Source organism: Tyto alba, unplaced genomic scaffold, assembly GCF_018691265.1.
Source record: "Tyto alba isolate M040663 unplaced genomic scaffold, T.alba_DEE_v4.0 Super-Scaffold_5, whole genome shotgun sequence".
NCBI lineage: Eukaryota > Metazoa > Chordata > Aves > Strigiformes > Tytonidae > Tyto > Tyto alba.
Window position 1 is genome coordinate 73,941 of NW_024881326.1, and position 22,853 is coordinate 96,793.

At 50.3% G+C, this 22,853-nt stretch overlaps 1 protein-coding gene across 11 annotated transcripts in view; it reads right to left on the reverse strand.

Moving 5' to 3' along the window:
• LOC104356889 (histone deacetylase 8) overlaps positions 1-22,853 on the reverse strand; it is a 63,400-nt gene that overhangs the window by 23,084 nt on the left and 17,463 nt on the right. For 7 of the 11 annotated variants that reach the window (XM_042807388.1, XM_042807386.1, XM_042807391.1 and 4 more), the window contains exons 30-38: positions 22,551-22,721; positions 21,966-22,019; positions 21,625-21,825; positions 15,256-15,308; positions 13,133-13,263; positions 10,762-10,903; positions 7,654-7,766; positions 6,518-6,595; positions 5,985-6,093 (exon numbers count right to left, since the gene is read on the reverse strand). In XM_042807388.1, the coding sequence (XP_042663322.1) occupies positions 5,985-6,093; positions 6,518-6,595; positions 7,654-7,766; positions 10,762-10,903; positions 13,133-13,263; positions 15,256-15,308; positions 21,625-21,825; positions 21,966-22,019; positions 22,551-22,721 (1,052 nt within the window). Of the gene's footprint in view, positions 1-5,984; positions 6,094-6,517; positions 6,596-7,653; positions 7,767-10,761; positions 10,904-13,132; positions 13,264-15,255; positions 15,309-15,882; positions 16,023-16,165; positions 21,373-21,624; positions 21,826-21,965; positions 22,020-22,550; positions 22,722-22,853 lie in introns of those variants that run through there. The other 4 variants (XM_042807397.1, XM_042807396.1, XM_042807395.1 and 1 more) reach the window with 3 other exon arrangements.

Sequence of the window (22,853 nt, forward strand, 5' to 3'; positions counted from 1 at the left end):
GTAGCGCTTCTTGACACTGCCTGCACTCACACCTCTGCAAGCACATCTATTTCCCGTGAGCTGTCTTTGGGTCCCTCCTCCCCATCTCCCTCAGACACGCTTCTCCACTTTTGCTATACTGGCAGCTGACACTAGCCAGTTCAAACAGCTCACTTTTTCCTTAAGAAGCTTTACGTTCCTCGTGAATCCACCAGAAACAGGCTGATGCACGTGAAATAACACAGACAGAGGAAGGTTTACCTCTTGCTAGCAAAGGCTGGGGTCCCCTGTCCCCTCACCAATCTCACTGTGTAAGAGAAACCACTTCCACCAAAATCACTATCACAAGTCCTTCTATTATTTCCCCAATGAAACCCATTTCAGGCCATGGCTTCCTACTAGTTCTCAGCAAAGTCTTCCAGCAAGGACAGAGAATAGTCTTTTAGCCCATCCCTGCGGGTTTCTGCTGGCTGCATGAGGAGTTTTAAACAATGTTCACTCTCTCCCACGGCTTTTAATTTTCAAAGCACACTGCAGACATTACTTAAATTATAAACATATATTGACATGACGTTTGTCTGTAGCTGCTGGGATCTCTGTTAATGCATAAGGGTAGCTTAGCCCCCTTCTTGCCCCACGCTGTGCTCAGCAACAGAGTCATTCTTTCTGATGTTTTATGAAATCAGCAGGAGGACTGCTCTGCAGTCTCAGCCCCATCCAGATATTGATGGACCCTCACGTGCGTACATGCTCCATGCTGACAATAAAGCCAAACTGATCATACTGTGGCAGGTAGTCCCTTCCACCCATTCTTCCCAGCCCCTTCCTTTTGCTTATGATGGAGGTGCTCTGATCCCACAGTACATTTTCAGAGAGTTGAACTAATAGAAAGTTGCTTGGCAGGGTTAGTTTTCTGCTAGGGTAACTCCCTGAACCGGTTCACGGCAGGGAAAAGAGGGGAAAGGAGTAGGCAGCCAAGGATAAGGCAATCTTCTCTACTTCTGGCATCATCCCTCAGGGAGACCAGCTCAGTCATGCCGTCAAAGCTCCAAGCCTGTCTGGGGACTCCTGATACACCTCCCTGCAATGGCAGACTAATCCCAGCTAGAAAACTGACTTTGCATTGAGATGCTTCATGAGCACAGTAAAGATCCTCCACCGCCTCACAGCTGCGGGTGCAGGAACCTCTGACCTGTGAAAGCTAGCTTCAGTGGGATGGTACCCCTATCACTGCAGCCAGAGCATGGCGTGGCCAGGGAGGACTGTGCGGTCTGGGCTGCACACTCATTTGTCACATGTGCAAAGGGGATGTTCTGCCCCCTTTCTGTTCCTGAACTAACAAACAAGTTCAGGAAAGTCTTGCAAATGACACAGTGCCATGAAGACAAGATGACTCCAGTGGTTTCTTTCGGGCCCTGGCAGAGTGGTGCACCAAGGCAGGGCTGCACTGTCTGACCTTGCAGCAGAAATGAACAGATGTTGCCAGTTTTCAGACTTCTCCAAGTTCTTTCTTTCAGCAGTACCCAATTCACTGCCCTCCGGGCAGCCCCTGAAGGAAGTGGCTGACAGAGAAGTCGCCTTTGTTACCCCCCAGAGAGGTCTGAAGAAGGATGGAAGATAACAGGCTTCTGCAACTGCTCAAATCCAGAATGGCAGTCAAAATTTCACCGCCCCAGTGAGACTGCCACTGGAAGAGGACCAGTGCCACACGAGGTTTTCTCCCATCACAGTAGCACAGGAAGGAGCTCCCCAAATTAGAGGACTTTTCTTAACCTGCATATACTGGCAAGATTTTGACTTACACCTCTGAACTCCAAAAAGCTACATCCAAAACCCACCAAGCAATCAAATTACATCTGCTGTCACCTCAGCAGTCACACATGGGCCTGACTGCTCTTCCTTCCGCCCAAGCTGCAGGCAGACAAAATCCAGAGCTGCCCATCTCGGAGCCAGCAAACGCCCCCCACGCCAGCTCATCTCCTGGCTCCCATGGGTCTGCCACTCTGCTGCTGACTGCCCCACTCGGTACACATCCTGGCAAGACCCATGATATGTCAAGGTTACAGCTACACCATCTACACCACAAGCCCTGTCTGTAAGCTAAAAGGAAGCAGCCAGACTACCTTTGTCAACTGGAAAGTAACTTTGATCTGGGGGTCATGCCCAAATGCAGCACACGTAATGCCTGCCAGCACTGGCACCCAGAAAGCTCCTTGATCCATCAGGTTAAATTGGGCCTTTTCGCCAGGTTAAAACTTGGGACCTTTCAAAAGCAAGCAGGTGTCTGGAATTTCAGCCCAAGTTTCAAAATTTCATCCCAAACCATGAAAAAACTCAGATCATGAAACTTCTGCAAAATTTGTGGGACTATGGACATATTTTAAACTTGCAGAGTCTGGAAGAACATTTAGGATTTGTGCTCTGCTGCATGATGAAAAGCAGCAAATTAAGTTCAGATGGTGGGGTAGGTCTCCCGCATTCACTGTCTGCCCTGTGCTGTACTGAACCCTTACAGCAATAGGAAGTGGAAGACCAATCCCTTCCAAGCAGATCTCAAGTGCAGCTGTCAACCACATCCCTAACCTCCAGAGCCTCCCAACAACATGGTCACTCTGGGGTCTATACTGTTCAGTGCCTATGCCTAAAGACCAGATTCAGAACCAGCCTCATATCATTGCAGGATTTTCAGGCCACACGGTGCTTTTCATGCCATGTGCGCCCAATACCTAGAGGGAGCAGGCACCCTCTCCCCAGAAGTCTCCATTTATGCCTGCACAACATGAAAAATTCCCACTAGATGCTGACAGTCATGAAGGAATTGCTTTTTATTACACACTCCATTTTCTGACTTCATTTTCCCCCACCGCTGTCTGCTTTAGACTGGTACTCCACTAGGAAGAGGCTGCTCACCTCTCTGCTGGCCTCCTCCCGAACACTGAAATAGGGGGAAGGATGCATTCCTTCATCCTCATGAGAGTTGAGATACCCTCAACCCATCGTAACTAGGAACAGGTACAGCTAGATGCACTGTGAAAGCAATATTGCAGCCTCCCAAGAAGCAGCAGTCTCTGCTTTTTGACTTATTCTTGCAAGTAGGAAACTTTTGCTTTAAAAAGCCACCGCCTAATCTGGATTTTCCCATCTGGGGTTTGTTTGTCTAAGGGCTTCACAGGAGGCACCAAAAGAGAGACACCCAACCATCAGGAGCCATACAGAGAGCCATGCTGCCATCTGGGACACTGGAGGTGCCCACATATTGATGGAGGTCAAAAGCCTTCGCTTAGAAGGATTGAAAAAATAAAAAAAGTATTATTTTTCATCTCACCAAAAGCCTACAGAATAGGAAAAAGCAGATCAGATCACAGAAGGGGGAACTGGCCTTGCTGCTCCTATATCGTGACCTCAGAACAGTCAGCCTCACTCTGTCTGTGCCACTGCAGGTAGCATGAGGAGACCCCAGCCTGTGGTCCCACCACCAGGCAGCACCACACAAGATACATCACCTACTGCAGCCGAGTCCAAAGGAACAGAGACAGCTGGCTGATGGGATGCAACACATCCACCGGTCATCCTGTTTTCCTTTGCTATGGCACCGTAAACAGAGAAATTGTAACTTCTTCCTAGATAGGAGGCAAGCCTTTGATGCCACAAAGGTCCCGCATGCTTTCCTTGTAAGTGACCCATGTTACTAACTGGTTTCTCCACCAACATCATGGACACATCACAACTTCCACCCGAGCAGATCTTTGTCACAGAATCCAGCCTGCACCAGTTTAAAGCAGAATTTTGTCAGGTCCATGCCTACACATTGCTAGCACAGCTCCCCTGCATCATGTATAAAGACAGGCCAAACATCATTCACATTTTGGGGTGGGTTTCTTTTTTTAACATTCTTGACAATACTAGAGAACAAATAGCTTATTATTTATCTCTTTCAGCTATAATTAATTGCAAGTGTATCAAGCAAACTACTGCAGCCATTTAAAATAACTGAGATTTGTCTTTGGAACAAAGACAATAGTTTTGAATGTCTCTGGATTATTTCTAAGTTAACTTTTCTGCAATTGCAATGTTTCTCACATACTGCACTTTTTTTTTTTTTTTTTGGTCTTCAAAGGTTAGTATTTAAACTCCAGATAAAGACATCTTTTCAGAACCAATTTCATTCATTAATTTGGGCAGTTGTGGGAGGCGATCAAGCAAATCAGCTATTCTGGATGCTTAAAATTAGCCAGACCCATCATAACTTTCTCTTTTGATGGAGAGACTACATGAGCAGGTAGGCTGCCAGAAGGCTCTTAGTGGGAACATGTCTTGGACACATTTCTGCACGAGCAGAGCATACCACAAACTCAGCATCCAGCTCTGGTGCTGTCACTCCTGTGGCAGCTCTGAAACTTTTCACGTCTGCCTGCCTTTCTCTTCAAAATTTTGAAGACATCAGACTTTCCAGAAAATAAATAATGTCACGCTTTGGTTCCCTTTCCATGCAGCAGCTATTAGTAACAATGTACTTTAATTGAAGTCCGTGTCACTCAACTTCCAGAAACAAGAGGCAATTATCTGTGTGCCACACCACCTTGAAAGCAGGACAGGCGTTCATCTACTAGAACAAAGGCAATCAAACACAAGCATCATAATTTATAGAAAGTTCAAAGTGCACACGCTCCAAGACACCAAGAGCAAAATTCCTCTCCGTTTATTTATATCGCTGTGCTGCAGCACATCAGCCTCCACATAGACTGGGGAGGCACTTATCCCCAACATCGAGGGAGGTGCAACTCTTTTGCACAGCATCTCCCTGGCTTTTTGCTCTGGGAATGTCTGATCTGGCAGTGCCTCTGCAAGGAGCAAAGGGCTGCCAAGGAGCAGGTCTCCTCTCACCAGCAGAGGACATAGGAGAAGAATACAAGGAAATGCTCTGTGCAGGGTGTAGTTAGCCTGCAGAAACCCGTATCAGAGGGAGTCACAAACTCCCATGTCACCACGGGTTTCAGAGACACAGACAATCATCCTCAGACATCAGTTGGATGAGACACCCACAGTCATGAACATGACTGTCTCCCAGCCAGGACAGAACTCTTTGTCCTTGTCCATGAGATATCAAAATTTCTTTGTAGGTGTTTTGGTTATATGCAGCTTGGAACCTATGGTAGATCTTGATGCCCTTCAACTGGGAATGCATGCAGCAGGCTCTACTGGCTGGGCTCCTAAATTCTTCTCAGTCCCTAAAGCTGCCCTGCCTTTTGGAAACATGTCCCATGGCAGGAAGACGGCTGCTCTACCACCAGCGGTGAGAAGCACCAACAAGCTAGCAGGAGGCACGGCCACAGCACAACTGCCTTTATGGGCTACAAGTCCAGAGAGGCTTCAGCCCTCAGACTGTTAGAGCTGAGAGGTGGATGTGCTACCATGTTTCTGCAGCCCTGCACTGAGACTCCCCTACCTTTGAAAAGAACAAGCCTGGCAGCCCAGTTTTGACATGGGCAACAGCTTGTAGAGTCTATCACCATCTGAGTGACAGAGGCCTGGCCTGGCAGGAGGCAGCTCAACCGCCAGCAGACATTCAGCCTTCAGCCTTTTATTCTTCCAGCATAGACAAAAGGTGTTTGGAAAACACTTTTAGCTCAGCCCCAGGCATATCTCCCCGACAGATGGTCAGGATTCAGAGCATTTATTGAAGAAAAAGCATCTAGCGCTAAGTCCACAGCTAGAAAGTACTTGTCCTTTCTCAGTCTCTTTCCTTAAATTCAAGGCTGACCCGGGGCAAAGAGACCCTCCAGCCGCCCACAAATGCCTCTGTATATTCATTTTGCCTAAGGATTCAGACAGGACCTCTAAGAACTCTTAAGATCCATGTTTGCTGTAATCAAAAACTGTAACAGGGGAAAGAGCAAGCCTTAAGGAAGGGCTGTAATTAAAAGCTGTAGATAAACAAAATCTGTGCAGTCTCTGTTCTAATAAAATCGCATCCAAGTAAACTCTATCAGAGCAAGAGGGCTTACGTTTCGCAGATCTGGTAGTATTTCTCATCCTGAATACCATCTTGAATAGGTACATTCACACTGTAATAGCGACCTTTCCCCAGGCCAACATCTGTCACATCACCAGTGCCTGAAAAAGAGAAACACTTCATGGTTAATTATGAGGGAAAGGGGATCAGCAACAACAGAAATGTGTGGGATGTCTCAGATGACAGCAAACAGCCAGGATCTCCAGCATGCTTATGGAGAAGTCCACTTGTCACCACCAGTAAAGGAGGGGTTGGATAGACCTGGTTCTCACCCTCTGCCCAATTGTGTCATGCAGCTTTCAAGGGCTGCAGGTGGCCACCCAGCACTGGCTCTGCCCAGAGCTTAGCCACAACCAGAAAGCGGGAAATGCCAAACATATAGTTTCCTCCTCTTGACTTCTCCTGGGTCAACGTGAGAGGTGGCAAGACACCTCTGCTGGACAGAAGGAGTGGGACTTGCCTTTGCTGGGGCATCGTCAGTGATGCATGAACTGAGTTAGCACAAACCTGGCAAGTTTAACTTGCCTGGGAAAAATCCTGGCGAAAACTTGTGCAGAGAAACAGTCATGACTTTCGAGGTAAAACTAAAGGCATCTTCAACTCCTATGAGAAAAGAGAAGAGAAAAAAGCTTTCATGTGTCATTCACGTAAATGACAGAATCTAAACATCCAAATGAGCCACTCGACAAACACAGGGCAGCAAGCAGAGCAGGCACAGAATGAACAAAGCAGAAAACCAGATGTGACTCAATAAATCCATCCTTAATCAATGGAGATCCGAATTTAACTGTAGCAAAGGTCGCAACTGAAATGAATTTGGCAGGTCTCGTGCTAATTAGTACTGAATGGATCTCAATACCTCAGGTCAGTGCCCACGTTAGCAGCACTTGCGTGCACTGCTTGGTCTGCAAGGCTAGGGGAAGGAGCTGAGCAGGGGTGCCTTGGCCAGAGCTTGGCTCTGATTAGAACCACAGCTACCAGGCTCTCTTGCTTTTTCTCAGCGCTACTGTGGTTCAAACATGCTTTTTCTTTTCCTTAGACATATTAAAATAGTGGGGGTGGGGAGGGAAAAAGAACTAACAGGAAACTTAACAGAAACCAAATGTGGAGGGAAAACAGAGCAAAATGAAACACACCATAAAATTCAGGAGAGCAGGAAATGTTAAATGGCGTTGAAATAATGTCCCTGAAGGAAGGAACAGTTTCAGCGAGGCGAGCTTTGACATCGGTTTTATAGCACCAAGCCTTCTTTTAAAAGCACTGTTTACTACTGACTGCTTCCCTCTTGCACTAGTGGCATTAAACAATTAAACACTGTCAGTAGCTGTACTGCCAGGATGGGAGACAAGTGACTGAGGGAAGTCATTGCTGGAGAGCCACTGGTAGAAGGGATTACTGAAATGGGAACATGCTGTTTGCTGCTTTAGGTACAAGACTGCTGCCCAGACCCTCAAGAGAGGTCTGATGAGCAGCACAGGGCATATCCACAAAGCAAGAAAAGGTAGAAATGGATTGAGGGAACTTGACTGGAGTGAAGGGAGTGGCAAAGCCACGGCTGTTGCAGCAGGTAAAACTCTACTGCCACGACGGGCCTTGACTTCTCCCATTCCTACCCCTGAGTCTGTTCACCAGTGCTGTTTGCAGCCTGCGCTGGGCCTTACCATCCCCATGATGCAAATCCAAATCGATATAAAGGACACGGTCAAATTTCTGGCGCAGTCGCAGGATCCCCAAGACAGCATCGTTCAGGTAACAGAAGCCAGAAGCTTCATCTCTGTGAAAACAATGCCCGTGAGGTTGAACATTGCCAATGCAATTGCTGCTGACCTCGGCGTTGTCACTTTTACTTTGCAAGTCTCCACCTCGCAGGGGCACAGAGGAGGATGAAAGGCCCAGCAGCGATCAATTAATGGGTTAGGAGCAGCTCAAAGGATGGCTGGAAAGCCCAGAGAACATGACTGCTTTTGTCAACTGCTTTTCAACCCTGGGCTTGCTGGCAGCTGGTAAAGCATCAGCCAGCTCTGCTGCAGGGAGGCCCTGACCCATGGAGGACTTGGCAGGGTACCACTGACCATTTCACTATTGCACAAATAAAATGTTAGCTTTCTGCATCTGAGATATTTTAGAGAAGTTCAGAGCCACTTTACTCAAATCCACTCTTTGCTGTACCTCCCCTCCCTCTGCAGCAAGAGGACAAGCCCCTTGACAGTCCTGCTTGGCCATTTTCCCGGGAGTGCTGGACAGGCACGGGCAGGCAGCCATTCCATCCCTGCTGTCCAGGTCACGGCTCCTGGGAAGGACCAGGCAGCAAAACCCAGGTCCAAGGCAGTCACAACACTCCGCTCTTCTGTTCTGAAGTCTTGGGGTATGAAGGTTAAGCCTCTCCCCAAAGCAACACTCTCTCTTCCTCCCCAGAAAAATGCAAACAGGATGTCCCACATGCAGTCCCTCACAATACAGCTTCTGGGCTCAAACAGAAGAGAGCCCTGGCAGCTAAACAGAGGACAGGTGTTGCATGGAAAGATTTATCCCTGACATACATTAAGGGGCAGCTTCCATATTGCTAGCATCAAAGGAACAAGAACGTTTCTTAATCCCTAATCCAGACTTGCTTCAAAGTCAATTCCCCTCATCACTTGGCACTAAGCCCATATGCACTCCTAGGTCAGCTCTGGATAGCTGATGTAAACCAAAGCTTTATAGTTTGCAACAGGAGTGTCCAAACCCCTCTCCCCCAGGCTCAAACAACTTCAGGATCTTACATGTACCTCTTAGAAATGCTTCTTGACTTTCAGCCACAGCACTCAGATCACTTCCCCCAACACTCCCCCACACAGAGCAAAAACTGGAAACAGCCAGGAGCAAGCACGGGGTGGCAGAACTGCACTTGCTCTCACTCCCTGCAAATGTCACAGAGCACAGATGCGTCCCACTGACTCTGTTCATTTACAGTAATGCTGAGAACTGGGATGTTAGCAGGCATCCTGGGAATTTTCCTTAACTGTGATTATACACCGTGCTCCTCCCCTCCTTCCCAGCCTGTAAGGAAGCAAAGTGAACTAGGTCATGTCTTGGGGACTCTCTCCATGCTGTAACGCATGATCTTGTTCAAACTTGAGGCCAAGCAGAGCAGGACACCAGCCCAGACAGAGGTCGACTAGCATCAGAGTTGCAGGTCAGGGCCAGCACTTGGAATTTCCCACCCCACAATAATACAGAAGAGCTTGGACTGCCACTGTCAGAAGGGAGGGCAGGGCTGGGTCAAGAAAAGGGACCGACCCGACATCTCACCCTCTGCCCCAAAGGCATACTAGTGAACTGGGAGCTTCAAAAGCCCCAGGTGACAGTGGTTACCATTCCTACCTTTACAACCTCAGAAAGTAGCTAAGCCACCAGACAGAAGGTCTTTGACAAAAGGACATGTATTTTGCTAGGACACAGGTCCTAGCACCAGGCACCTGTCAGTCTGGCTGGACCTTAACACTGGACTGGCAACTACTACAGCTGCTGCCAATCACACAGCATCCCACACCACCTCACTGGGGTGACTGAGAAGACTTCTTTGGGATCGGTAAGTAATAAGTGCCCTTTTTAAACAGACTGTTTGCTTCCCAGAATAGTGCTAATAGCACAGATCAGTGGCAGCAAGACTGCTAAGATTTCTTCTGTTACAGGCATTTTATAAACCATGCAATCAAGATAAAAGAGAACAGAAGATTTTTAAAAAGCCATTCCTCCTGTGAAGTGCAAGAAGGCTCAGCTCAGCCAAGCTAAACTCTCCTTTCTCAGCAAGCCACAGCTGCACCCATATTCAGCAAAGTGCTGACCAGGAAAAGGGTCCTGATGAGACATTGCCATCACTGGCATTTGCACACCACCGTTACGCCTCCAGAGTTTCTCTGCCAGGTCAGAAAAGCCACCGGAGCAAGAACAGAAACCTGTGCACTTGTGTACAAGTTGTTACAGTTAGACATATGGTTCATGTTGATTTCTGGGGCTCCCCATGGAAACAGAATGACACAGCAGAGGACAGTTAGCTGGGAGCAAGGAAAGATGCTGTCTTGTCTGCATTTGTAGACAGGCCTCATGTTTTAGCAGATGGGGAACACAAATTAAAATAAAACATACATCCATGGAAAAAGGGGAAGCCATGGAAACAAATTATTTTACCATTGCAGAATCACAAGAATCAGGGACAAAATTTTTACTTTCTCTCCTGTTTCTCTGGAAGATCATTACTGACATTACAGCTCAGAGCTAACAGCCACCCACACAGCACGGGGAAAACCAGAGGTCAGTCCTGCACTGTTTCAAACCTCTTTTTTGGTTATTAAGAAACCAAAAAAGCCACACAGAACAATTTGGACAGCACGTTGCCGCATTCCCATTCTCTTCCAAGTTGGGAGTGACACCAATCATTTGCCTCATCACAGCCCTTCTCTATGGACTGCAAAATCAATTCTCACTTCAAGTCCTAGAGATAACCAAGTATCAATGGATGGCAGAACACCTCTAAATATATTTGCCCTGGGCCAGCACTGCAGTCCATGACAGCACCAGGACTGGGCAGTAACCAGCCTACTCTCAGGCCTCTGCCCTATACTCTGCTTTTTTCTTATCTACCTCCTGCCTTCCCTGACCCCACTCACAGCTTGCTCTCTCTTCCAGCTGGATCACTGCACTCTGAGTGTTTGCAGGGAAGCTGGGAGCTAGGAGGTGAGGTTCAGATACCAGGTGAGAAAACACAAGGGAAGAGATTGTTTTCTTACTTCTTTGCATGATGCCACCCTCCAGGCCAGTTAATCGCTACCTTGCACTTGCCATCCAACAGGCACTGGGCTGCAGTGATGGTGGCTCCTCCCACAGCTGCTGCATACTCAAAGATCCCTTCAGTAGCTGGACAGTCATAACCTGTGGGTAAGAGTCCATATGTCAGACACAATAGGCCTTTTCCTCTGAGGGAAGCACATTCTCTCTGTTTTGAGCTATCTCCCTTTAACTGCTGCTCTAACACTCTGTTCCAGGCACAATGAAAAAGCCATGGTACAAAACCCTCACAACAGATACCAGATTTGGACTCACACAGCAGGTTTAGGGGGCATAACTAGGAAAAAAAAAAATTGTATTGTGTTTGCATGGCAAGGTTTTCCTAGCAGGGGAGCTGCAGGGATGACTTCTGTGAGAAGACAACAGCAGCTGCACCCATGTCAGACAGAGATGACTCCAAGACAGACCTGCCGCTGGTCAAGGCTGAGCCCCTCAGCAATGCTGGTGGTGCCTCTGCGATAACATATTGAAGAAAGGGTAAAAATTGCTGCACAGCAGCTAGGAGAGAGAAATGAGAATATGTGACAGAAACAGCGCTGTGGACAGGAAGGTCAGTGAAGAAGGAGGGGGAAGAGGTGTGCAAAAGTAGATTCCTGTGCAGTCTGTGGTGAAGACCATGATGAGGCAGGCTGTGTTCCTGCAGCCCATGGGGATTAACAGTGGAGCAGATATCCAACCTGCAGCCCATGGAGGACCCCACGCCAGAGCAGGTGGGTGCCCAAAGGAGGCTGTGACCCTGTGGGAAGCCCACGCTGGAGCAGGCTTCTGGCAGGACTTGTGACCCTGTGGAGAAAGGGGCCCACGCTGGAGCAGTCTGTTCCTGAAGGACTGCACCCTGTGGAAGGGACCCACATTGGAGCAGTTCGTGAATAACTGCGGCCAGTGGGAAGGACTCATGTTGGAGAAGTTTGTGAAAGATTGTCTCCCATGAGAGACAATCCCATGCTGGAGCAGAATAAGAATGTGAGGATGAAGGAGCAGCAGAGACAAAGTGTTATGAACTGACCACAACTCCCATTCCCCATCCCCCTTGCACCCCTCAGGGAGGAGGGAGGTAGAAGAGTTGGGTGTGAAGTTCAGTCTGGGAAGAAGGGTGGATGATGGGGAAGGTGATTTTAGCTTTGTTTTCAGTTCTCGCTATCTAGTCTGCTATTAATTGGCAATAAATTAATTTAATTTCCTTAAGTCAATTCTGTTTTAGTCGTGATGGTAACTGGCGAGTGATCTTCCTGGCCTTATCTTGACCCATGATCTTTTCCATAGTATTTTCTCCCCTACCCTATTGAGGAGGGGGAGAGAGGGAACATCTTGGTGGGCACCTGGCAGCCAGCCAAGGTTAACTCACCACAAAAAAAAAAATCAACAATCAAATCGTTTCCCTGCACTCGGATCATTCATAAATGGGTCTTGAGCCAGCTTCTGGTCTATGTGCCTGGCTAGCTTGACCTACTGGTCCTTCATACTAATCTTTCAAAATGGCTCTTGGTTCTCTGGCTATACTATGAGGAAAGCCTGACATGGTCACTGACCTCCCTCCTAAAAACAGACATCCACAAAGGAGACAGGCCTAGGTACACTGCAGGTCTATAGCCAGAATACGATCTTCACCTATTCCTAAAGCAGCCTCCCTGGAGACATTCCCCAGCAAGGTGTGATTCCAGGGCCACCCCTCTGCCTGCACAGATCAGCTTCAGAGATTTAAAGAGCAGATCTAGGGGAAACTCATGAGATCAGTGCAGAATCTGCACCACCGCATCAGTGCTGGGTCACTCCTGTTCCTGAGACTAAGAAAGGGCCCACCTTGCCTGCTTTAACTACTGCACTGCTCAGGCTGTCTTAAGACCAGTCAAGAGCCCTCTGCTCAAGATGTAAGCAAAGTCACCAGGCAAACAGCAGCCACTCTGGTCCCTGGTTGTAGCTTCAGGCCATTGTTCATGCATGCCCTCCACCACAGCAAGCTCGCAGCAGCCAGTCTCAGCTGTATTCCAAGCACAGCATGTCAGGGCCTTCTATCCAGCCCGAGATCCTCAAAGCAGCAGCAAAAGGCACTGGATCCCAGTAGGCAAAGGACAGGCTTTGCTGCACAGAGCAGCAGCAGAGGCTGACAGTACCCTCTGCTGGCAACAGTGAAAACACCAGCCTGACGGGCGACTACTGGCTGACGGCTTCAGCAACGCCCCATCAGAGTGCTTCCCTCCACAAACAGCCCAGCAGCACACCTGAGCTCACTCCTCTGTCTAACCTCGGCTCCAGCAAAAAAACATCCTGGAACTGATACTCATTTAATCTCTTGCTGAAGATACGTGTTCTTACCCAGTCCATACTCCACGGACTCCGGATGGTCATCATCCCCCTCCTCACTGACCTTCTGCAGATGCTGCAGGTAGGCATCCGTATGGAAGCTTGCCATCTCCTCCATGGAAGCCACTTTTGGCGTGACTATCCTAGGCAGAAAGGAGGAAGGGAGCACATCAGGACAAGAGGCTCCAGGGTTCAGCTGGTATGCCCAGCTTTAACCTTGTCAGACTAGGAGCCTTCCTTTGGCAGTTACGGTTGAAAAAGCAAACAAACCCGCTCCTTCTCTCACACCGAACTGTCACTTTGTCATGGTCTAAAATCAGCCAGCAGCCAAACACTACACAGCCACTCGCTCACCCGCCTCCACCCAGAGGATGGGGGAGAAAATTGGAGGGTAAAGAGAGACTCACAGGTTGAAATAAAAAGTGTAATAATTGAATTAAAACAATAATAGAAAGTACAAACAGGTAATGCACAATGCAATTGCTCAACACCCACTGACTGATAGCCAACCCGTTCCTGGCTAGCAATCTCGAAAAAAACAAGATCCAGAAACCACAATCCCAGAAGCGAGAGAGAAGCCCCTCCTTCCCAGCTGACCCTCTTTTAAATACTGAGCATGATGTTACATGATATAGAATATTTCACTGGCCAATTTGGGTTCGGTGCTCTGGCTGTGCTCCCTACCAGCTTCCTGTACACCTGCACATGGGCAGCACACGGGGAGTTACAAAGTCCTTGATGTCCTTACAACAGCTGAAAACATCAGTGTATTATCAACATTCTTCTCATACCAAATCTCATACTGAATCCAAAACACAGCACTGTTCTAGCTACTAAGAAGAAAAATTAACTCTATCCCAGCCAAAACCAGGACACACTTTGAGTGAGAAAGCCACACAGCTGATCTGGAGTAAGTCTTTCCCCCAGCTTGGCCACTGTCTGCTGTGTCCACCCCAGCGAGGAACACCTGCAGGTGCTGCCTGCATTAACCCTTCCACTTTGCTTCAAGTTTTTCTTTTCCCTTTTTTGCATGTTCTCCCAGTTTGAGCAAGCCCTAGCATATTCAACGTTCTGGTTACACACAGAGGAAATAACAGTGTGAAAACATCCAGGCCCAGCCCAGTGCTGCAGCAGGACACCAGCCTACTGGGTCAAGAGCTGAGCAGCACCTCTTACATGCTCTTAACACCACCTGCATTCGAAGCTCTGAGGACAGTCTCTGTCCTCAGCAACTTGCACATCACCCTTCCCAGGTTTGCACACTTTGCAATCTGCCTAAGTAAATCGTGTGACATGTTGAAGCCCTCTCCAAACCTCAAACTCTGGGGCCCACACAGGCAATGCAGTACAGCTTCCTTGCTACTGGAAGAATGCAAGAAGATCCCAGCTCTAGACTAGTCCAGGTGCTGGGCACTTCTCACCACATGCCAGTGCAAACAGCCCTTTGGGTCTGCCTTTGTAATGGTACCTGCAGGCATCTCCCAAGCACGTTCTACCAAAATGACCAGAAAGAAAAAAAATCTTTTTAAAAAAAGTCCCAATAGGACTTCTGGCCCTGCAGGGGATTTTTTAAAAGATTTTATGAGATGTTACATAAGAGAGGATGAGCTAAGCCTTTTTTTTTTCCTGTCATATTCCCCCATGTCAAGAGCCTAATGGGGCAGGAGGGTTGTCACTCTTCCACCTCAGACCTCATCTTGTCCTCTCTCCTGAACAGCACCAAGGCCTCATAAAAGTCTCCCAAATCAATCACAACACAGCAGAATAACATGGTCCATCTCAGCATCAGCACTGGCAAGTGGATTGGGAACAGCACCAACAAGGATGGTTTCTAGACCATCACTTCCGCTCAGAGCCACGAGAGCAACAGGTGACAGCATGGTCTACAGTCAAAGCACATGGCAATTTGTAATCCATTGGAAGAGGAAGGGCAGCCATAAATTATACCTGCCATAATTACCATAATCTTGTCCATTTAGCAGAACAAACTGCCTTTCCTTAGATCCCAGAAATACACCCTTGGTGGGCTCCTATAATCACACTACCAGCAGGGTCAGTATAAGATCTGCTGTTACTATCTTCCAAACCTCAGCAGAGAAGAAAGTATTGTCTTCACACAAAACAGAAGCACTTACTTCATCTGGTCGAGTAAGGAATACGCTTCAATCAACGAATGTACCATACTGGCCTGAAAAAAAAAAAAAAGAAAACAAGAATAAGACCGTGAGAACAGCTCTAGCATTGGAGACCAAAGCACAGTGGCTAGGGGCTAAACGGCTTGCAGTGCAGGTGTAACTGTGAACTCTCCCAGCGGCACGGCCACGCTGGCACCAGCCTGAGCTGAGGCCCTGGCCAGCACAGACGGGCTGGGTATCGGGGGACTCGTCTGTGCGCGTGGAAGAGGCACAGCAGCACACAGCTCCTCGGCGGGGGAGGCGCCTGGGAAGCGCCACGCGTGACCCGGCCACCAGCTCCCGCTCTAACAGTGACGGTGCAAGGGGAGCGACGGGCTCTGCCCCTGAGCCCCCACTCCTCCTGCCCAGGGCTCGGGGTGCCCCTTCCCTCAAGCTCTCCGCACCCCCCCTCAGTCCCAGCCGCCGACAGTCTCCCCAGAGCCCCCGGACTTCCCGGCAGCCTCCCGGGGGTCCTCTCCGACCCCAGGCCTCACCGCTGCGCTCCCAACGGCCCCGCGCCGGGGTCCCACAGGGCCAGTTACCACCCCCCACCCCCCAGGCCCCGCCAGCCCCCGGCGCGGCGCTGACCCGCTTGGGCACTTTGCAGAGGGAGTCGCAGAGGGCCACGTACTCCGGGCTGTACACGTAGACGGGAGGCAGGACCCGCGCCATCAGGGCCGCCACGCCGGGACGCCCGGCACCACCGCCCGCTCGGGGCACGCCGGGACGGGCGCCGCCCCGCTCCCCGCCTCCGGCAGTTCCGGCCCCGGGGCACGCCGGGAGCTGTAGTCCCTCCCCTCACCGGCGAGCGCCGGGCCGGCGCCGTGCCTCCCTGCCCAGCCCGGCCGAGTGAGGACAGCAGGCCGCACCCTCGCGTTAAAGACGTTTTATTAGAGGCGCCCACCCCACGCAGCTCGGGGTGGTGTTTCTTCTTTAAAAACATAGAAGCTGTCATTAAAAAGGCCCGAGGCCTGCAAGCACACACCTGCGACGTAAGGCCTGCTGCCAGAGCGGGTGCAGCCCTGTGCCCTGCTCCCCAGAGCAGCCTCAGGTGCCCAAGGGTTTCTACCGGGCCTCCCGGCACTCAGCCAGAGCCCTGCTGACCCCCAAATGCAGCTTCCTCCTGACTTTCTTGGGACTGAGAAGTTGGGCTGGGGCTTAGCCTCTTCAAGTCTCTGCCCAGAGCAGGGTTTGCCATGTGTGGAAAGATCGGCGTGTGGCAATTACAGAATAACTGCTACCGTCAGGAAGCAGCCCTGAGAGAAAACCCAGAAGTACTCTCAAGCCTGGCTTTAAGACCAAACCATCAGTCCCTGAGAGGAACTGCTCCAGAGCTGGTCCGGTTCACAGCAGAGCTGCAGATCTTTGCACGCAGGACCGCGGCCACCCCCACACCTATAAAGAGCAGCCTAGGGAGCACTAGCAACCAGGAGTGCTGCAGAAAGAGTGGGCAAACAGAACGCAGTATGGCAGTTTGCACAGCAGTTCATGTGGTAGGGTGCTCAAGAGACGAGTTCAATGGGTGGTCATCATCACACCTGGCAGAGAGCTGTGTCCTCTGCACTTGCCAGAATGGATGTGGCAACCCAGAGAGAGCTCCCACGAAAACATGCAGCCATCCAGGCCTCAGGCTGCAGAGCCTGACAGAGCTTTTCACTAGTAACCAACTGCCCTAGCGAGAACAGCTGTGTAAGGTGTAACCAAACAGATGGTCTGCTCAGTCGGGGGGCAGAGCTACAAGAGGAAGTAGAAAGGTTAAGGACCATCAGGGAGTCTGAGAAAGAGGTAAGTTGGTGAAACCATGCTCTGCCCTCCCTGAGACAGAAAACAGGAACAGCTACCAGGAAAAAAAAAAAAAAAAAAAAAAAAAACAAGATCAAGGGGATCCTGTATCCTCGCCCTGCCAGGCTGAAGGCAGTAGCTTAAAGGAAAGGCTTGAATGGAGGCAAGTCCATGCTCGGAGTGGCAGGCAAACCCCCTCCTTACCCACCTCGCCTTCCCAGCTGCCTCTGTACAACAAGTATGAGGCTTTGGCTGTGGAAGGCAAGTCAAATTCATGGAGGACTGTCTTCTGTGGAAGGAACCCCACGCTGGAGCAAGGGAAGAGTGTGAGTCCTTCCCCTGAGCAGGAAGCAGTGGCAGAAACAACGCTTGATGAATTGACAGGAACCCCCATCCCCCTGTGCCACAGAGGGGAGGAGGGAGAGAAATCAGGGGTGAAGTTGAGCCTGGGAAGAAGGGAGGGGTGGGGGGAAGGTGTTTTAAGATTTGGTTTTCTTTCTCATTATCCTACTCTGATGTGAGTGGTAATAAATTAAACTAATTTCCCCAGGTCAAGTCTGTTTTGTCCATGATGGCAATTGCTGAAGGAGCTCCCTATCCTTACCTCAACCCATGAGCCTTTTGTTGTATTTTCTCTCCCCTGCCCAACTGAGGACAGGGAGCAAGAGAGCAGCTTTGATGGGTGCCTGGTGTCGTCACGGTCAACTCACCACAGTAATCCAGGAGACTCCTGGAATGCACTGAGGATAACTTCTTAAGGCAGATAATAGACAACCCTACCCAAGTGGATGTGATACTGGATCTGATGGCCACCAACGCAAGTGAGCTAACTGGTGACATCAAGATTGGAGGCAGCCTGGGCTGCAGTGATCATGCACTGGTGGAGTTCGCAGTCCTGAGGGACAGGGGTGAGGCAAAGAGTAAAGTCAGGATCCTGAGTTCTAGGAAAACAAACTGGCAGTTGTTCAGGGAGTCAGTCAATAAGACCCCCTAGAAATTACCCTCAGGGACAAGGGAGCAGAACAGAGCTGGCAGATCTTTAACAATGCTTTCCATAGAGTGCAAGAGCTCTCAATCACCAGGTGTAAGAAATCAGGAAAGAAAGGCAAGAGACCAGTATGGATGAGTTGAGACCTGCTGGTCAAACTAAAGGGCAAGAAGGAAATTCACAGGCAGGGGAAGCAGGGACAGGTATCCTGGGAACAGTATAGGGATGCTGCCCAGTTGTGTAGGGATGGGGTCAGGAAGGCCGAGGCGCAGCTGGAGCTGAACTTGGCAAGGGACACAAATAACAAGGGCTTCTACAGGTATGTCAGTCAGAAAAGGGAGGTCAAAGAGGCATACTCCCTGATAAACAAAACTGGCAGGCTGAGCTACTCAACTTTTTTGCCTCCGTCTTCACTGGCAACCTCTCTTCCCTCACCTTGTGAGTGGATGGACTCAAGATGGGGACTGGGGGAACAAAGTCCATCCCACTGTAAAAGATCAGGTTTGTGACTGCCTGAGGAACGTGAACATACGTAAGTCTGTGGGACTTGACAAGATGCATCCCAGAGTTGTGATGGAATCGGCTGATGTGGTTGCCACGCCACTCTTCATGATATTATAAAAGTCATGACAGTCAGGTGAAGTCCCTGATGACTGGAAAAAGGGAAACATTGCACTCATTTTTAAAAAGGGTAGGATGGAGGACCCTGGGAACTACCAATCTGTCACCTCTGTGCCTGGGAAAATCATGGAACAGATCCTCCCAGAAGCTATGTTAAGGCACAAGGAGTACTGGGAGACAATTTGAGACAGCCAGCATGTCTTCACTAAAGGCAAGTCTTGCCTTGTGGCCTTCTACAATGGAGTGACTATATCAGTGGACAAGGGAAGAGCTATAGCTGTCATCTATCTGGACTTCTGTAAGGCCTTTGACATAGTCTCTCACAGCACCCTTCTCTCTAAACTGCAGAGAGATGGATTTGATGGATGGACTGTTGGGTGGATGAGGAATTAGCTAAATGGCTGCATCCAGAGGGTAGTGGTCAGCAGCTTAATGTCCAGATGGAGACCAGTGACAAACGGTGTCCCTCATGGGTACGTACTGGAACCAGTACTGTTTAATATCTTTATCAATTATATAAGCAGCAGGATTGAGTGCACCCTCAGCAAATTTGCGAATGACACCTAGCCGAGCGGTGCAGTTGACACACCTGAGGGATGGGATGCCATCCAGAGGGACCAGGACAAGCTCAAGAAGCAGGGCCATGTGAACCTGACGAGCTCCAACAAGGCCAAGTGCAAGGTCCTGTACCTGGCAACCACCAGTATCAATACAGGCTGGGGGATGAAGGGATTGAGAGCAGCCCTGCAGAGAAGGACTTGGGGATACTGGTGGATGAAAAGCTGGATGTGAGCTGGCAGTGTGTGCTTGCAACCCAGAAAGTCAATCGTATCCTGGGCTGCATCAAAAGAAGCATAGACAACAGGTAAAGGGAAGTGATTCTGCCCCTCTACTCCACACTGGTGAGAACCCACCTGTAGTACTATGTCCAGCTCTGCGGTCCCCAGCACAGGAAAGACATGGACTTGTTAGGGCAGGTCCAGAGGAGGGCCACAGAAATGATCAGAGGGATGGAACACTTCTCCTGTGAGAAAAGGCTGACAGAGTTGGGGCTGTTCAGCCCGAAGAAGAAAAGACTCTAGGGAGACCTTATTGCAGCCCTTCTTAAAGGAGGTTTATGGGAAAGATGGGGACAAACTTTTTAGCAGGGCCTGTTGTGATGAGACAAGAAGTAATGGTTTTAAACTAAAAGAGGGTAGATTCAGACTAGGTCTAAGGAAGGAATTTTTTACAATGAAGGTGGTGAAAACACTGGACCAGGTTGCCCAGAATTGTGGTAGATGTCCCAAATCCACAGAAAAATTCAAGGTCTGGTTGGATGGCGCTCTGAGCGACCTGATCTAGTTGAAGATGTCCCCCTTATTGCAGGGGCTGGGGAGTGGACTAGATGACCTTTAAAGGTCCCTTCCAACACAAAATATTCTATGATTCTATAATCCTGCTCACCAAAAAACTTTGTGGTGTGTGTGCCTGTTCCCCATCAGTCCAACCACACTATCCTCTGTGGGGTTTGACCTGCAGATAGAGCAGAGCTGGGACCCACTCTGAAGTCATCACCCCTCTCTTGTGCAAGGCTGTGGAAACTGGGGCAGAGGCCAGAGCTGAGCATTAAGAGCATATCTGTGATAGCACAGCTAATGCTGAGCCAAGCAGCCCAGCTCAGAGCTGCTTCATGGGGCACATATGACTTGGGAATCTGTGACTTAGCCATGAGCAATGCTGCCAGGGACAGAGCAGACAGCATGGAGTGGCTGCCACTGACATCCCCCAGCCAGCCAGAAGCCCTGTCCTCACAGCCTGGTGGTAACAGATCCCTGTTACCACCTGCTCCTAGCTCTGGGAGCTCCTGGCTCCCACAGCCTCCCCAGTTCTGCACACAGGACCCCTGAGGGGGGCATGATGGGCTGCCTACTTCCAAGCAGCACAGCTGGGGCTGGGTTGGACTGTTTCCATTTTGGGTGTGCCAGGAGAGAGGCTCAGGCAGCATTCTCTATTCCTCTAACAAAGCTCTTCTATCAGCAGCAGGAAAAACAAGAGCTCCAGCCCACACTAGTACAAACCCTGCAGATATGGAATGAAAAGCAGCACAGAATAGGTTAGAAACCTCTAATCTACTGGAGGCAGGGAGAGCATGAGCTGTTCAGGGAGTGCTGCAGTGCTGAGCACATGCCTGGTGAGGGGGACCCTTTCCATCTCCCTCAAACACAGGCCCCTCCTGGGGTGACGGCCCAGGAGGAGGTGTGCAGGCAAACACTTCTAATACAAGCAGGCTTCAAAGCTCAGCCTTTCCCTGCCAGCCCTTGCTTCACAGGCTGCAGGCAGGCACAGGTCAGCTCAGCACACATGCCTCCTGTGGAGCTCCTTGGGAGAGCCTCTCACCCATCAAGAGGACAGGACTGGGAAGAGAGATGGCCACGCAGGCTACCTGAAAACTAGCTTAATGCCCATCTTTAAAAGCTGTCTGAAACAGCTCTCCCACAGTGTCTGCAACCCGGGGAGAGGACCTGCAAGAGCTACTGCATGGAACAGCTGTCGGTCGGCAGGAAGTCATACACATACATGGCCACCGACTTGGACAAGTAGGTCATGGTGCCAAACCGACCACTCGGTGCACTGTCATACAGCAGGCTGCAGATACCCGTCGTGGGATCCCTCTCCAGCATGTGGTCATCAGCACCCAGGGCTTTCTGCATTTTGGACAGGGAAGGAGAAAGGCAACATTAGGAATAAGGGCAGCCCTGTCACAAGCTTCTACCCCAAGCATCCTCCATTGCACTCGCAATATGGTACATCAATGGTGAGCAGCAGGAGGACGACACTATCTTTTCTGTGCCCTGCGAACACAATGGGGAAAACCAGCAGGACCCTCCAGGTGGGTGAACCCTGCGTAGCTGTGGGGAACGCAGCCAGCAGCCCTGGGTGCAGGCCATGGCCCCTACCTGCTCCTCATAGAAGAGGTCATTGGCCGTGTGCAAGATCTTTTCCACAGCTATGATGCCACCGATGGTGTGTACCTCCATGTCCACCAGCATGGTGAGCACTAAGATAGCCTCCACCAGCAGCTGCCTGTACTCTGGCTGGGGCACACGGTTGAGGACCGACTCCACATGCACAGCAAACTTCATCTCCCCTGGGGTCATCTGTGAGGAGGGAGAAAGAAATGCACCTAGAACACTAATGCCAGCAGAAGTCCTGAGCTATGCTGGGCACTCATGCAGGGCAACCCAGCACCCAACACCAACATATCTGCCCTGTTTCCCCTTCACATAAAGCCTCCTACCTCTCTGGTTGTTGAAGAGGGGAGAACAAAGCCCTCCACAGAAAGGCCATGGCACTGCAGAACAAGGAGGGACCATGGTTATGGCCTGGAAAAGCACTGTGCTAAGACACATAGGTCCAGTCCACCAACTCACTCCCACTTGAGCATTGGTGCATGCTGCCCACACATCCCAGCTCCACCTCCCGACTCTTTGCACAGCATCACTCCTTTCCCATCCGTTCAGTGTCAGCCAGAGCCCTCCCACACACAGCACAGGGCTCTGCTCCCTGGCTTACCATGCAGAGGACAAGCTCTGCCTGGAGCTGCTTCAGCTGTGGGTCCAGCCCTGCCCAACATCTAAAGCGCCTGAGCAGACCTAGCCCACCTCTGCAAGGGTCGGCACAATACGAGGTAGGTCCTCTGTGCCGACAAGGCAGTTTAAGGTCTTCCCCAGCTTTCCAGGGCCAGCTGCAGGCCTTGTCCACGAAGCATGTATCTACACAACATCTGGGACCAGCTCCAGGTACTAAGTCCCCCTGGCAGGGCTGGTGCCTGGGACCACAGCCTCACACGCATGGAGAGGAGCCAGCAAGATGTCCAGCTCACCTTCTGCAGGACCTTCCAGACCTTCTGGTAGAAGCCCACAGGGACACGGTTGAGGGCCCCATCCAGCCGCCGCCTCCGCTGCCACTGGCCCTGGCGACTGTCCTTACTGCCCTGGTCTTCCAGCATGCTTGAAAAGGAGCCCTTGCCCAGCAGCTCCGAGTGCCCAGCAGACTAGGCAGACAAAACAAGGACCGCAGAGACTGCTGCAAAGTTAAATACCCCCACAAGAACACAGCCCCCAGAAAAGCCCACCCTGCAGCCCCAGCTCCTGCAGCATCGCTGGAGCACAGAGCCTTTCTGCAG